Source organism: Spinacia oleracea, unplaced genomic scaffold (genome assembly GCF_020520425.1).
Source record: "Spinacia oleracea cultivar Varoflay unplaced genomic scaffold, BTI_SOV_V1 SOVchr0_001, whole genome shotgun sequence".
Lineage (NCBI taxonomy): Eukaryota > Viridiplantae > Streptophyta > Magnoliopsida > Caryophyllales > Amaranthaceae > Spinacia > Spinacia oleracea.
This window is the reverse complement of record NW_026614329.1, coordinates 460327-474266: the sequence shown is the minus strand read 5'-3', so window position 1 is coordinate 474266 and position 13940 is coordinate 460327. Positions and strand designations below refer to the sequence as shown.

The window sequence follows — 13940 nt, the reverse complement described above, 5'->3', positions numbered from 1 at the left end:
TATTTCCATTTCCGATAATATTTTCCGATACGTACCATGTTTCCGTTTCCGGCAACATCTACGACTTGGATAATATTTATATTTCCGATACGATCCATATTTCCGTTTCCGGTAATATCATCGTTTCCGGAGTATTCATTTCTTGCCTGTGACGATCTCAGCTCCCACTGAAACCAAGATCCGTCGATTCCGAATATCCATAGATAGAGTATTTAATGCCATTAAATACTTGATCCGTTTACGTACTATTTGTGTGACCCTACGGGTTCAGTCAAGAGTAAGCTGTGGATTAATATCATTAATTCCACTTGAACTGAAGCGGCCTCTAGCTAGGCATTCAGCTCACTTGATCTCACTGAATTATTAACTTGTTAATTAATACTGAACCGTATTTATTAGACTTAACATAGAATGCATACTTGGACCAAGGGCATTATTTCCTTCAGTCTCCCACTTGTCCTTAGGGACAAGTGTGCATTTCCTAATTCCTTTGTCGCTCGATGCTTGCTCTTGAACATAAGGTAAGAGTTGTCATCCTTATTATGTCCAGAGGTGTTCCTCGGTTTCAGAGTTCAACTGATCAAATAAACAGATAATCATAGCCTATGATTCATCCGAGCACGGCCATGCATTTCACAGTTTCTAGCTCTCCGAGTGGCCTTGTACAACTTTTAAGCATCTCATCCCGATTTATGGGAGGACAATCCCAATCTTGCGATCTTGAGATTAGACTTCGTTTGATATGTGATTACCTGAGCGTTGCCTTTATAGCCTCCTTTTACGGTGCGACGGTTGGTCAACGTCAAAGCAACCAGTTCTCAAACAAGTAATCTCAAATCACTCAGGTATTGAGGATTTAGTGTCTAATAATTTAATGAAATTTACTTATGACAGATTTTCTTCTCTTACAGTAAAGTTTCATAGGTCTTGTCCGATACTAGTCTTCCCAAAGTAAGTATCTATGCAAATGATTATGACATTGCCATGTCCACATAGTTCAAGAAACAGAACTACTAGTCATCTTGCATTCTAATCGTCTAACGTTTTCTATGCGTCCAATTGCCTGTGACGATCTCAGCTCCCACTGAAACCAAGATCCGTCGATTCCGAATATCCATAGATAGAGTATTTAATGCCATTAAATACTTGATCCGTTTACGTACTATTTGTGTGACCCTACGGGTTCAGTCAAGAGTAAGCTGTGGATTAATATCATTAATTCCACTTGAACTGAAGCGGCCTCTAGCTAGGCATTCAGCTCACTTGATCTCACTGAATTATTAACTTGTTAATTAATACTGAACCGCATTTATTAGACTTAACATAGAATGCATACTTGGACCAAGGGCATTATTTCCTTCATAAATCTAAACTGGTTCTCCGAAATTTTCACAGTTTTCCTCAGTCTTTGCTCAATAATCCGCTCCCAAAGTTTCATAGTACGACTCATTAGTTTGATTCCTCGATAGTTGGCACAATCCTGGACATCACCCTTATTCTTGTACAAGGGGATGATAGTACTCTTCCTCCACTGTAATGGCGTCCTATTACTTCCCCAAATCTTATTGAAAAGAGTTGTTAACCATACAACCCCTCTCTCTCCCAAGCACCTCCAGACTTCGATAGGTATACCATCGGGCCCCACTGCCCTCTTGCGTCCCATCTTTTTCAGTGCCATTTCGACTTCTCTCTTTTGAATTCTTCGCATAAAGTCTAGGTTAACCATATACCTAGGGATATTTGTGTCCCCAATATCGCGCCCTTGATCCCCGTTGAACAGGCTATCAAAGTAGAACCTCAATCTATCCTTGATTTCCTTATCTCCCACCAAAACTTTTTGATCAACATCTTTCACACATTTAATCCTCCCGATGTCTCGCGTCTTTCTATCTCTCATTCGAGCAAGTCTATAGATGTCATTTTCACCTTCCTTTGTATCCAATCTTGCGTAAAGATCCTGATTCACCTTTGCTCTAGCCTCTCCTACGGCCTTCTTTGCTTCCCTTTTCGCCTCCTTGTACTTCTCGTAGTTCTCATCACTTCTACATTTTTCCAACTCTTTATAGCATTCTCGTTTGCTCTTTATAGCTTGTTGCACAACTTTGTTCCACCAAGATGTGTCCTTACTTGGTGGCATGATTCATTTAGATTCCCCTAAGACCTCTTTCGCCACTCCCTTTATAGTGTGCTCCATTCTTGTCCATAATGAGTCTATATCCAAATCCATATCCCCGGCCCAAATACCTTCACTTGCCACCTTTTCCACGAATTTTAGTTATTGCTCCCCTTGAAGTTTCCACCACTTGATCCTAGGCTCCACTAGTGGTCTTCTCTTTCTTATATAACTTCTACCTCGAAAATCAAGTACCACAAGTCTATGTTGGGTTGATGTACTCTCACCCGGAATCACCTTACAATTGGTGTAACATTGTCTCAAAGCAATCCTTACTAAAAAGAAGTCAATCTGACTCGCATTACCTCCACTCCTATAGGTTACTAGGTGAGATTCTCTTTTCTCAAACCAAGTGTTCATTATACCCAAGTCATATGCCAATGCAAAATCCAAAATAGCATTTCCCGCTTCATTCCGCTCCCCATACCCAAAACCACCATGAATGCTTTCAAATCCATCGCGACTCGAGCCTACATGTCCGTTAAGATCCCCACCAATGATCAGTTTCTCACTTCTAGGGACACGTTGCACCACTTCTTCTAAATTCTCCCAAAATTCTTGTCTTGTTGACGCATCTAGTCCTGCTTGTGGTGCATAGGCACTCACAATAGTTACAACTTCATCCCCTATCACAAGCTTAATACTCATAATTCGATCACTCTTTCAGGACACGTCCCCTACATCATCAATATAATCTCTGTCAATAAGGATACCTACCCCATTCCTACCCCTAGTTTTTCCCGAATACCAAAGCTTATAACCCCATGGAGTTATTTCTCTTGCCTTGTTTCCAACCCACTTAGTCTCCTGCAAGCATAATATGTTAATTCTCCTCCTTCTCATAACCTCTACTACTTCGACTAATCTCCCTGTCAAAGAGCCAATGTTCCAAGTCCCAAACCGCATCCTACTACCCTTACCCTTACCCCTGCCCTTACCATGAAACCTTGGATAGTTAACACCACCATCGGGTGGCGCGCCGCTTCCGGGCGACGGCCTAGCAACCCTTGCATATTTTCCACTACACCCGGGCCTAGGAAGTGTAGCGCACCCTTGCATATTTGACACCACCCCCAGGTGTAGGGGTGACGCGCCACTTCTGGGCGACGACCTAGCAACCCTCACATATTTTTCACTACACCCGGGCTTAAGAGGTGTAGCGCGTCGCTGAGAAGGGGACGCCCCCACGATATTCCTTTTGTCGATTCATGTCATGATATGTGGCTTAGTTTTAATGCTGGCCTCCACCAACCTACCGCACCCTCCTCCTTTATCCGGGCTTGGGACCGGCAGTGAATGCCGCATACGCGACACTCACAAGTGAATGCCACATACGCGACACTCACAGGCGGAGTTACAAGAGTACACCATCTATTCAATTTAAATTATTTAGGTTCACAATCATTTGAGGCACATCGATCATACAAGTAATTTTAGTGCAAAATTGATGATATTTTAGGGTTTAAAAGATGAACAAAATTAAAGTATTGAAAGTTCATAGACTACTTGGGAGAAAGAGATGTCCCTGTGAGGAATACTTGACGCTTTAATATCGAAATTGCAGCAACGGTCGTGAAGAGGGAGGCGATTATTGACAATTTCAAGTCATTTTTTTTTTCTTAATTAGTTGTTTTTTCGTTTTTTCAGAAAATTTAGAGCAATTGCGAAGAACGAAGGACGATTTGAGGAAGCAGAGAATTCAAGAAACGAAGATCAAAGGGTCTTTTTAGGTTTTAAATAATTGGGTATTTTGTCTGAGGGAGAAGAAGAACGCGCGATAAGGGTATTAGAATTTTCACGAAACTTAATTAGGAGGGAAATTTCGCGCTTTGAGGAAAATTACAGCAACTCCATCAAAAGGCAAATGGTCGAATTAGAAAATTCAATAAAATAGTACAACCGTTGCTATAGTTAGTAAAACCGTTGCAAAAACAATAAACTGTTGCAACAAACCTCGCAATAGAGAAACCCGTTACAACAACCGTTGCAATATCTTTGAGCGTTGCAAACAACCGCTGCAATATCTTTGACCGTTGCATTCACCCGTTGTGTCACAGTCCGAACGTTTTGACACTAGATCGTGCGGCGCGCTCTTGCCTATGGGGCGGTAAGGCCGCAAGCCTTGTGCGGAAAATGAATCTTAAGGCTCGGGGCACAAGCGGGTGCTTGCTTCAGAATGTTCACTCTTGCCAATAGGCGACAAGAGCGAGGGTCGAGGGTCGATCGGGGCGCTTGTGTGCGCACAACAGGCACAAACGGGACCGACGAGAAGAATGTATTTGTTCTGATGGAGACTTTGTTGAGTCTTGGAAAGCTTAAAAACATGCAACTGCACAACATCTATAAAGGCTAACAACTGCGCAAGTGATTAAGCAAAGGCAACTTCTGATGAGAGGTATTGGTTCATGCCCCTTATAGAGGTTTATTTTGAATTAGCTAAAAACTACCAGTAAGCACTGGAATTACACTAACATAATTTAACACTAGAAACTATTAGAAAGATCCTAGAAAGCAATAGCAAAGAGAAATATGAGTAAAGGAAGGTTGAATTCTAATACTTGCCTATGCTCGTTTATGTAGTAGTGTAAACACGTCAAATAAATTAAGAATCAAGTTGTTAATTTATTTATTTTATACATGATCCACAATAATTTAGTATGAACAAGGTCCATTTAAAAATTAGTGTGGATAAAATTACCCCACTAGAAAAAAAAAAAAAAAAAGTGGACAAAAATAAAATAATTAGCGTACGAGATGTCCTACCGTCTAACCGGTTATAGTTAGCACATATAAAATACAAGTAGAAGCTCTCATAATTACTAGTACTATCAACTATGACAGAAAATTTTACCACTAAAATGGTCCCTGCACTTTTTTTTTCTTTTGAAAAGTTTTTTGTACAAGTAATTATATAGCACTAGCAAGTTGATTTCTTTGTGCTAATTTTTTTAGATTTTCAATAATCATTACAAGTTTTGTGTTCAGCCGATTCACAAATAACTTTGGAAGCCATCCTGCTGGATCTAGCTGTATCAAAAACCAAATTAAAAACGATCAAGTTAGAAATTCTTGTACAAAATATTTTCATTTAAAAAAAAAAAGCGCAGGAATTCTATCAAATTGTTGTGATTAGATTTGCCGTAAACTAGTTATTGGCAAGGGCGATGTCTCGAGTCATTGGTCATTATCGATAATACGATATTAATATTTTTGAACAGACATAATTATTGAAATATTAAAATTTTAAATAAATCGGAGATGCAATAGTTTTTTAATAAAATAAAATTTAATATAAATTGGTTTGCATATAGTTCACCCATTATTTATATTTAATTTAGTCCTTGTTTCGTAGATTGAAATGTAATTTATCAAAGGTTAAGTTGATATACTCCAGTTTTGTTCCGTAGTCCCATGCAAAATTATTATTAAATAGTGAAAATGAGCAAATAGATAATTTACTTATGGAAGACTTTTCAATGGCTACTATAAAGTTCATCTTTTTTTTTCCACAGAGAAACTGCTTCCTCATAACGTGGATGATTTAATTATGAAAGTGGGGTATTTTTAATGCTTTTATTTTTATTAAAAAATAAAAACTAAAAAATCAGCATAATCAACGGTTCTGACGAGTCAATAAAAATAAAAGGCTAAGATTTATTTTATTATGGTGGCTACCGTTTTATGGTAGCTATTGCAGAATCTTCCTTTACTTATTCTTGTAAAATAACTATGGGGGATCATGATCGAGATAACATGTGAGAGATTGTGGTTTCTTTTAATTATTTAAGAGGAGGGGGCATAAGAAAAGATAAACTGTAAAAAAAAAATTGAGTGGAAATTAATGAAATAGAAAAAATTAGTAAAATATGGTAGAAAGTTACCGAATATAAAAGTGATACAATATTAAAAAAAAATTAAAAAAAAAAAAAACACTCAAAAGAAACAAATGATGAATATTTTTAAAAAATATGGAGTTATTAACATAAAAGTTACGTAGCCTAGATTGTAATTCTTTAACATTATTAATGGGAGGACATGGTTTTAAATTGTGTTAGAGATCATTTTTACTATTGAATGGATATTGAAACTCAACGTTTTCGCTTATGTGATGCTATGTCGTGATGAGAAAAAAGGAGATACGTGGTGGACTGGTGGTACAACATGTTTGTCTTGGAGTTTATAATATTATAGTTAAGGTCATAAAATAAGGTGTACTAAACAAGCTATATTTGATCTTATCTGTAAATTCATGTAATTTTGAAAAAGAGAAACAAAATTTAATGATGTTGAAATAACATTGTTGACGTGATATTACTTTCTAGATGTTCTATAAATTTTTATTATTTATAATTTTTTTTTTTTGGGTGTAATTTGGATTAAAGTTTTGTAACGGGATTAATATTGTCATGTGGTGTTACGGTAAGAAGAAGAAAGTTAAATAAAAAAAAATGAAAAAAGTTAAAACCTGAACAACATAGGTGACCATGCAGGAATGATCTTCAAGCTTCTCCACAACCCAGCCAGATTGCAACAATAAACCCCTGATAGCCTTGTTTTGCTTAGGGTATAACCCAGCAGCTATCTCTTTTGGGAGTGAAGCTACTGCAACCACAAGGGTGCCGTCATCCATCGTCTCACGTCTTTCGTATACAATAAATTCTCTGTTCTTAAACAACGGCCTTGATGCGTCACCGAATCTTAGACGTATTATGCTCAGATTTTCCTCCAGATCCTTTATGTATCTTGCCTCCACCAAGTCAGGATCCCATTGCTGATATATATATACAAACCAAATACTATGGAATAAGAAACTGTATCTTAATACAGTACATGTAACAATAAATTAAGGACGGAAAAAGTATGAATTTTAATCAATAGGGGTAAGTTCTGAAGGTCAATGAGTTAGTTCAACAACTATATTCATATGACAAAACAGAAAGACAAGACCAGACCTTTGCAGCATCAATAGCATTGGCAACAGAAATGAACTGCTGAGGAGAGACTGATTTGAGGAGCCAACGACTACGAAAGATGTGGAATGATCCTGAACGCCGCTTTGATATTTCCATACCACTATCTAACGAAACAATCTTCCACCCGTCATTTCCATTCCCATTCCTACTCGAGTCTGACGCTGACAGCAGCTCTTGTATACAGTTCTCGCTTGCATATTGTACATATCTCTTTGGTGAATCTTCACTAATTGACCTTGGAAAACAAACAAATGTTATGTTCAATGATCATACTCGACGTAACGAAACAAAAGTTAATGAATAAGAAACAAAGAAACTTACCAGGTGCTGCTGCAAGGTGCTGGGCTACTCATAGCATCAAAGTGTAAAAAGAACAGTGTTACAAAAATATCATCACTTTTTTTTTTGCATATCACAAACTTCAGCAAAGGGAGAAGCATAAATACCATCAGAAAAAGAATGGGATGGAGAAGGTAATAGTGGTGGGGTTGAAGATTAATTTTTGAGTGGTATCAAGATTATAGAATATTAATTTTGTTGATGTGGGCCAAAATCATTTGATGCACATGCAAATGCCAGACACTTCAAATAATTTTTATTTATAAGAAAAATAATAATAATGCATGATTAGAAACCTCACCTTACTCAACTCACTAATGACTAATGTATAAGGAAAGGAAAAGCAGAGTCATAAATAAATGTAGTTTGATTCATGTCAAAGTTTATTTTCAAAATATCAACTTTTCATAATTTTCATAATTTTTACTAATATATTGCCAGTGAAAATCAAAATGTTTTATTAAGGAACAGATGAAACTCAAGTCTCACACTGAGTTTCTGTTAACAGAAAAAAGGAAAGATTCCTTCTTTGTAAAAGAGCAGCATAAAATTTGAGAAGCAGATAGAAAGAGAGCACATGGAATGCTGCTTAGTATCAGAACACAGAAAAAACAGGAGAGAGAAAGAAGTATAAATGCTAAAGCTAGAACAATAAGAAAAAGGGTTGGAACTCATAATCTGCATAAGTAAACTCTTAATCTTGCCTGTTTATGGGCGACAAAAGACCCTACCAAACAAAACCATCAAAAAATCACGTGCCAGAGAAACAGCCAAATTCTGCAAACAAAATTGACAGCAAAAGCAGGCAATCTGTATGATCTAGCCCTTTGGAAAGCTCAATATTGGAGTAACAACTAACCAGTCACATGTACTTTCCAATATCATTCTTAACCTTATTATTTCCTGGTAATGATTAAATATCATGTGTCTTATACAGATGTTGATAAGAGTTATTAATAATTGCACGACTGACCGGAAACCGAGGTTTGGAGTATCTGCTGATTATTGGCATGCCCTTACAGGAATATCATGTCGGAAGCCCTAGATTTCAATGAAACTGGACATAAAATTTGCACAAGAAACCATCATTAGTACAGTAATAAGGAAGTCATAAAGCAACATCGAGATTATTATTAAATAATGTTGGTAACTTGCCATAAACAAGTTGCCAATACAGGATGATTAAGGATCATAATGAAAGAAAATGGAACTGATGATTACGCACTAAAGACTTATTATAGTTAAAATAGAAAAGGCGGACAGGCTAAGACTCTCATACAAGTTAATTACTATAGTTGCCTGCTTCTGAAAGCAATGAGACTACACACATAGAATCAATGAAAGCAACTACGATTTTGGCCTTTATTCCTCCAAGAAACCTTTGGCTTTCAGACTCACTACTGTCTCATGTATTGCTTCTTCTAGTGGTGTAAAAATTAGGCCTAGATCGATCAATCTCTTGGCTGCATCTCTACAGGCCACCAGACCTGGTTGGGTTTCTTCAGTAAACCTGGCATTTCGTAGCAGTTCAATTAAAAGCTCAATTAACAAACCTCAAATGCTAAATTTAAATAAAAGAGAGCTTTTGAGGAAGAGCGGTTACATAGTACATATACAAAACAGCATAATACACACAAAAGTAAACAAGGCTTTTCCATTAACACGAAAATTTGTCAGTTCATTTCACTTTCCTAATCTTTCAGTTCGTTTCTGTTCTTTCTAAGCCATGACAGCGTTCAATATAGAGATCAAAAAAATTGTAAAATATATGTAATAAGCTTTCCCACTATTTTAAGCTTCTCCGAGAAAATCCCTTGTAAGCTTACTCCCAGGATAATGATTTTACAGTTTCCTAATTTCTATTTGCTTTCACTAAATGTATAGAATGCCACAGGCGCTTACATGAAAAATCTAGTACTATATATACTGCTTATTTTCCGGACTCTGTTCAGTATTTTTCCCTACAATATCACAATCGAAACCCTATTTCATTTGTTTTGCAACTACATAATCACAAAAAAAAAAAAAAAAAAACTGATCTTATCATCTAACTGTAATTTTCTCAAGATGTAGAGAGGATAGAGTTTTTTAATTTTGTTGCATGAAAGTACGGAGTACAAAATAAAAGAGTAGCATTACCAATGGTAAAACCGTCAAAAGCTAAAAGGTTTAGGTTTACAAACTGCTTAGTGCTTACCAAATGTATGTTATTTACGCTACATAAAAAGCTTCTTTAAGCACATACACATACTTGCAACTAACATGTTATAAACTGGACAACAAAAGACCAATGACAATATGGTGAGATAACAGATTATTTTTTATTTTTAAAAGAAAACAAATTATAACGTAGCAAAATAGGATACATGAGTTCAATGGATAAAGTCATAATGTTATCCATTAAACCAAGAAAAGTCCACAACTGCAAAAGGGAAACTTAAATCCTTGAAAGGGAAGAAGCTTTTCCCTCATAAAGCCTATGATCTATTTCCTTCCTAATTATTGATGCAAAGGATATTGCGCGGTCGAGGAACAAGTCCGCAGCAGTGAAGATTTCACATAGAAAATATTAAAAATAGCCTAGTAAAAGCATGAATTCAGGGAAGGGTAGAAATAGAAGAACAAAGCAACAAGAAAAGTTTCTGTAAGGGCATCTTCCATCATCATTAGGCCCAAAAATTCTGATCAAGTCAAATGAGTGTTTATGATGAAAAGCACTAAACCACCACAATTTCAAGGATCTTTTACTCGACTAAGTTTTTCTATCTTAAAAAAAAGAAAAGGGTTCGCAACATTTCACATGGTCCATAATGTTGTTCATCTTTGTTTTCTTTCTTTTTTTGTGATTTCGCTTTCTGCGGATATTGGTGGAGCAGTGCAGCGGGCATATGATTTCTAGTAAGTGGTGGCTGACCAAAAGAAAAGAAAGTTGTTAGATACAATGATCCTATAAATTTTGGAAATCCACATTGACAAGAGTAACAACCATAAGCAAAATGTTGAATGATAAGCCAACCACGTATCTTCACTTCTAGCCCGCTCAACAGTCAACACAAACAGATACACGAATTGCTTTGTGGAGGAAAGGAAAGAAGCCGGAAAGGTAGGGCAGGGACCAAGAGCGAAAGAGAGGGGAAATATCAGAAAACTAAATTAGAAAATAAATGTTCCCCGAACAAAACAAAACAAAACAAGCTTAAGAACATTTTAGTTGCCCCTTGTATTAGTAACGAAGAACAAACAGAAGGCCAACCCAAGGACCAGAAAGCAAACAGCAACATCATAAATCACACTACTCCTCTGGGAATATCCAAGCAAATTTTAATATGACATTGCTAATCAGAACAATACAACATTGCATTGTTCTCCTTAGCTAGGTCAATACAAGCTTTTAGATCCGTTGCGGATAGAAAACACGCAAACCAAAAACACTTCATGCACTGCAAAAAAAACATATCACTCAAAGATTGTGAGCATCAACAAAACGACTACATACATCACTCAATTCCCAATCTTTCAACGCCTTATTAAAAACAATCCTTAATTCTGATTGCTTATATTTGATATTCAAAACCATATACTCAGATCAATATACAAGCAGCATTAACTTCAGATAGGACTGTGAGGAAAAAGGGGAGTGAAGACATGTTAGTGAACTAGCTACTAGCTACCACCTAACTATGTAGAAAAAGGAACAACGGTCTCAAAGTGCTTGACAATCTTCTAAGCTCATCCTGCTCCCAACTATCAGAATTCAGAAATGAGAATTATAATGAAAAGGAAAGGAAAGATTCCAGAAGCTAAGTGCTTTGGTCTTCTCAATCCTCCCCATTCAATCAAAAAAATATAAACAATTCACATATCAGGCCACTCACTGCTTTTGTTATTCACCTCTCTCTTATTTCATATTCTTCTCGGCAGAGGTGATAAAGAGGTAAAAGTGAAGAACAATATATAACTTATGCCTTTACATGTTTCATTCAATTTATTACCCATGCGTGTATGCTTCTGTATTTATAAGCAGATAATATCACCCCATCGTACGACTGAATTCTTCAAGATTCAACAGCCTTATATATAGTGATAATTCTCATAAACAAAATCAAGTAAAAACTAATACCAGTTCTGGCATACCATATTACCATCCGTCATCAAATACATGATAGTATGATACCCAATCACCAAAATATGAACAATAAAGTAACATGATAACAACCTTACACAAACAAAAACATAATTATAAATGGCAAGAATAGAATTGAAAATTTGATAGCCTAAAAATAAGTGGTGATAATAAAATACTAGTCGTAGAATTAAGTGAACAAAGGAGATGAATTAAACCTGTGAATTGGATACTCTGGGAAGAGTTGAGAGACAATGGCAGCGAAATCAGCAAACTGGTAGATACCATTGGTGCAAAGGTACCGGCCAGAAACAGCAGGGGTCTCAAACAGCAAGACTTGAGCTCTTGCCACATCTTTGACATGTACTGCCCCTAGCCAGTGGCATTCCTGAGTGCACTTTGACCCCTGAAGCAGCTGCTGCAGTACAGCACAGCTCGCATTCAAGCCTGGCTGCAACAGCGGGCCAAGACATGTACCCGGATTAATAGCCACTACATCTAATCCATGCTTCTGTGAGAATTCCCACGCAGTTTTTGTTAGGTTATGATACATATGACAATTCATAAATCATGCGGAAAAACCATTTAGCCAGGAATACATATTATTTACACATAATCATATAGCATAGTTTAGATGCATACTCTTTGTTGCGTGCCTTCCCTAGCTGCGCCCGAACCGAACAAGAACAAGTCTTTAGGACTCCAAGTGTCGTCCCTCCGTAGATAGTCCACAGCACGTCCGGATCCGCCTTAAGATTGACCAACTAGAATCGCCCTTAAGGTACTAAAATTTTCGGCACTTTTAGTCAAGAAATGTGTCTGAATTTTCTCTCAAAAACTCACTTTGAATACTTGAATAATCTCTGAAAATATGTGACCCTAGGCACTTATTTATAGAGTTATGGAAAGGGTTTTGGAATCCTATTAGGATACTAATTTATTTAATTATAACCCTACTAGGACTCTAATTAAATAATCATTATCTAATAGTTTTAGGATTTAATCACACTTCGAATCCTGATTGCTTCAGGATTCCCGCACAAGCAATGCACGAGCACCGTACACCCGCGCAAGCCTTGCGGCCCACGCTAGGCGCACAGCGCTCGGCCCACTGTTGTGCTCCGCGCGCGCGCCCAAGGCCTTGGCTGGGCCTGGCCTTGCGCTGGGCCTGGTCGAGGCTTTGGCGTGCGCTGGTGTGCGTTGGCTCGCTGGGCGACGGCCTGGCTTCGTGCTGGGCCTTCGTCTAGCGGGCCTCGTCCGATGTTAATTCGTACGATACGCTTCCGATTAAATTCCCGATTCCGGAATTCATTTCCGATACGAACAATATTTAATATTTCCGATTCCGGAATTAATTTCCGTTTCGAACAAATATTTAATATTTCCGTTTCCGGAATTATTTTCCGATTCCGATAATATTTCCGATTCTGACAATATTTCCGTTTCCGGCAATATTTCCGATTCTGGCAATATTTCCATTTCCGATAATATTTTCCGATACGTACCATGTTTCCGTTTCCGGCAACATCTACGACTTGGATAATATTTATATTTCCGATACGATCCATATTTCCGTTTCCGGCAATATCATCGTTTCCGGAGTATTCATTTCTTGCCTGTGACGATCTCAGCTCCCACTGAAACCAAGATCCGTCGATTCCGAATATCCATAGATGGAGTATCTAATGCCATTAAATACTTGATCCGTTTACGTACTATTTGTGTGACCCTACGGGTTCAGTCAAGAGTAAGCTGTGGATTAATATCATTAATTCCACTTGAACTGAAGCGGCCTCTAGCTAGGCATTCAGCTCACTTGATCTCACTGAATTATTAACTTGTTAATTAATACTGAACCGCATTTATTAGACTTAACATAGAATGCATACTTGGACCAAGGGCATTATTTCCTTCAGTCTCCCACTTGTCCTTAGGGACAAGTGTGCATTTCCTAATTCCTTTGTCGCTCGATGCTTGCTCTTGAACATAAGGTAAGAGTTGTCATCCTTATTATGTCCAGAGGTGTTTCTCGGTTTCAGAGTTCAACTGATCAAATAAACAGATAATCATAGCCTATGATTCATCCGAGCACGGCCATGCATTTCACAGTTTCTAGCTCTCCGAGTGGCCTTGTACAACTTTTAAGCATCTCATCCCGATTTATGGGAGGACAATCCCAATCTTGCGATCTTGAGATTAGACTTCGTTTGATAGGTGATTACCTGAGCGTTGCCTTTATAGCCTCCTTTTACGGTGCGACGGTTGGTCAACGTCAAAGCAACCAGTTCTCAAACAAGTAATCTCAAATCACTCAGGTATTGAGAACTTAGTG

General features: G+C 37.5%; 3 protein-coding genes across 5 annotated transcripts; all 3 read right to left on the bottom strand.

Moving 5' to 3' along the window:
• Window positions 1–2275: 2275 nt before the first annotated feature.
• Window positions 2276–2821, bottom strand: LOC110780254 (uncharacterized). Its single transcript, XM_021984679.2, has one exon. It carries the CDS (start codon window positions 2819–2821, stop codon window positions 2276–2278), a length of 546 nt encoding a protein of 181 aa, XP_021840371.2.
• A 1966-nt stretch (window positions 2822–4787) lies between these two features.
• Window positions 4788–12967, bottom strand: LOC110780255 (uncharacterized). Of its 3 annotated transcripts, none has more exons than XM_056834006.1 (7): window positions 12251–12666; window positions 11827–12119; window positions 8765–8995; window positions 7468–8542; window positions 7126–7381; window positions 6639–6944; window positions 4788–5200 (listed from the first exon to the last, which is right to left on the bottom strand). In XM_056834006.1, the coding sequence occupies exons 4-7, from the start codon at window positions 7593–7595 to the stop codon at window positions 5081–5083; spliced, it is 810 nt and encodes a 269-aa protein (XP_056689984.1). In that variant the 5' UTR covers window positions 7596–8542; window positions 8765–8995; window positions 11827–12119; window positions 12251–12666; the 3' UTR covers window positions 4788–5080. The 3 variants fall into 3 exon arrangements, with proteins under 3 accessions (XP_056689984.1, XP_056689985.1, XP_056689986.1); XM_056834007.1 differs by having other exon boundaries at window positions 8884–8995; XM_056834008.1 differs by having other exon boundaries at window positions 4788–5196; window positions 7468–8995; window positions 12251–12967.
• On the bottom strand, window positions 8848–12161 carry LOC130464790 (cinnamoyl-CoA reductase 1-like). Its single transcript, XM_056834013.1, has 3 exons — window positions 11827–12161; window positions 11606–11701; window positions 8848–8995 (listed from the first exon to the last, which is right to left on the bottom strand). Exons 1-3 carry the CDS (start codon window positions 12159–12161, stop codon window positions 8848–8850), a joined length of 579 nt encoding a protein of 192 aa, XP_056689991.1.
• Window positions 12968–13940: the final 973 nt, after the last annotated feature.

Excerpts from the sequence above, each read along its gene's own strand:
- LOC110780254 (XM_021984679.2), bottom strand. The coding sequence starts at position 2,821 with ATGAGTATTAAGCTTGTGATAGGGGATGAAGTTGTAACTATTGTGAGT.
- LOC110780255 (XM_056834006.1), bottom strand. The coding sequence starts at position 7,595 with ATGGTATTTATGCTTCTCCCTTTGCTGAAGTTTGTGATATGCAAAAAA. Across the intron at positions 7,382-7,467 it reads GCACCTTGCAGCAGCACCTG|GTCAATTAGTGAAGATTCAC; the intron begins GTAAGTTTCTTT and ends TTGTTTTCCAAG. Across the intron at positions 5,201-6,638 it reads TGGTCACCTATGTTGTTCAG|CTAGATCCAGCAGGATGGCT; the intron begins GTTTTAACTTTT and ends TTTTTGATACAG.
- LOC130464790 (XM_056834013.1), bottom strand. The coding sequence starts at position 12,161 with ATGTATCATAACCTAACAAAAACTGCGTGGGAATTCTCACAGAAGCAT. Across the intron at positions 11,702-11,826 it reads CCAGAGTATCCAATTCACAG|GTTGTTATCATGTTACTTTA; the intron begins GTTTAATTCATC and ends TGTTTGTGTAAG. Across the intron at positions 8,996-11,605 it reads AATATGGTATGCCAGAACTG|GTTTACTGAAGAAACCCAAC; the intron begins GTATTAGTTTTT and ends ACGAAATGCCAG.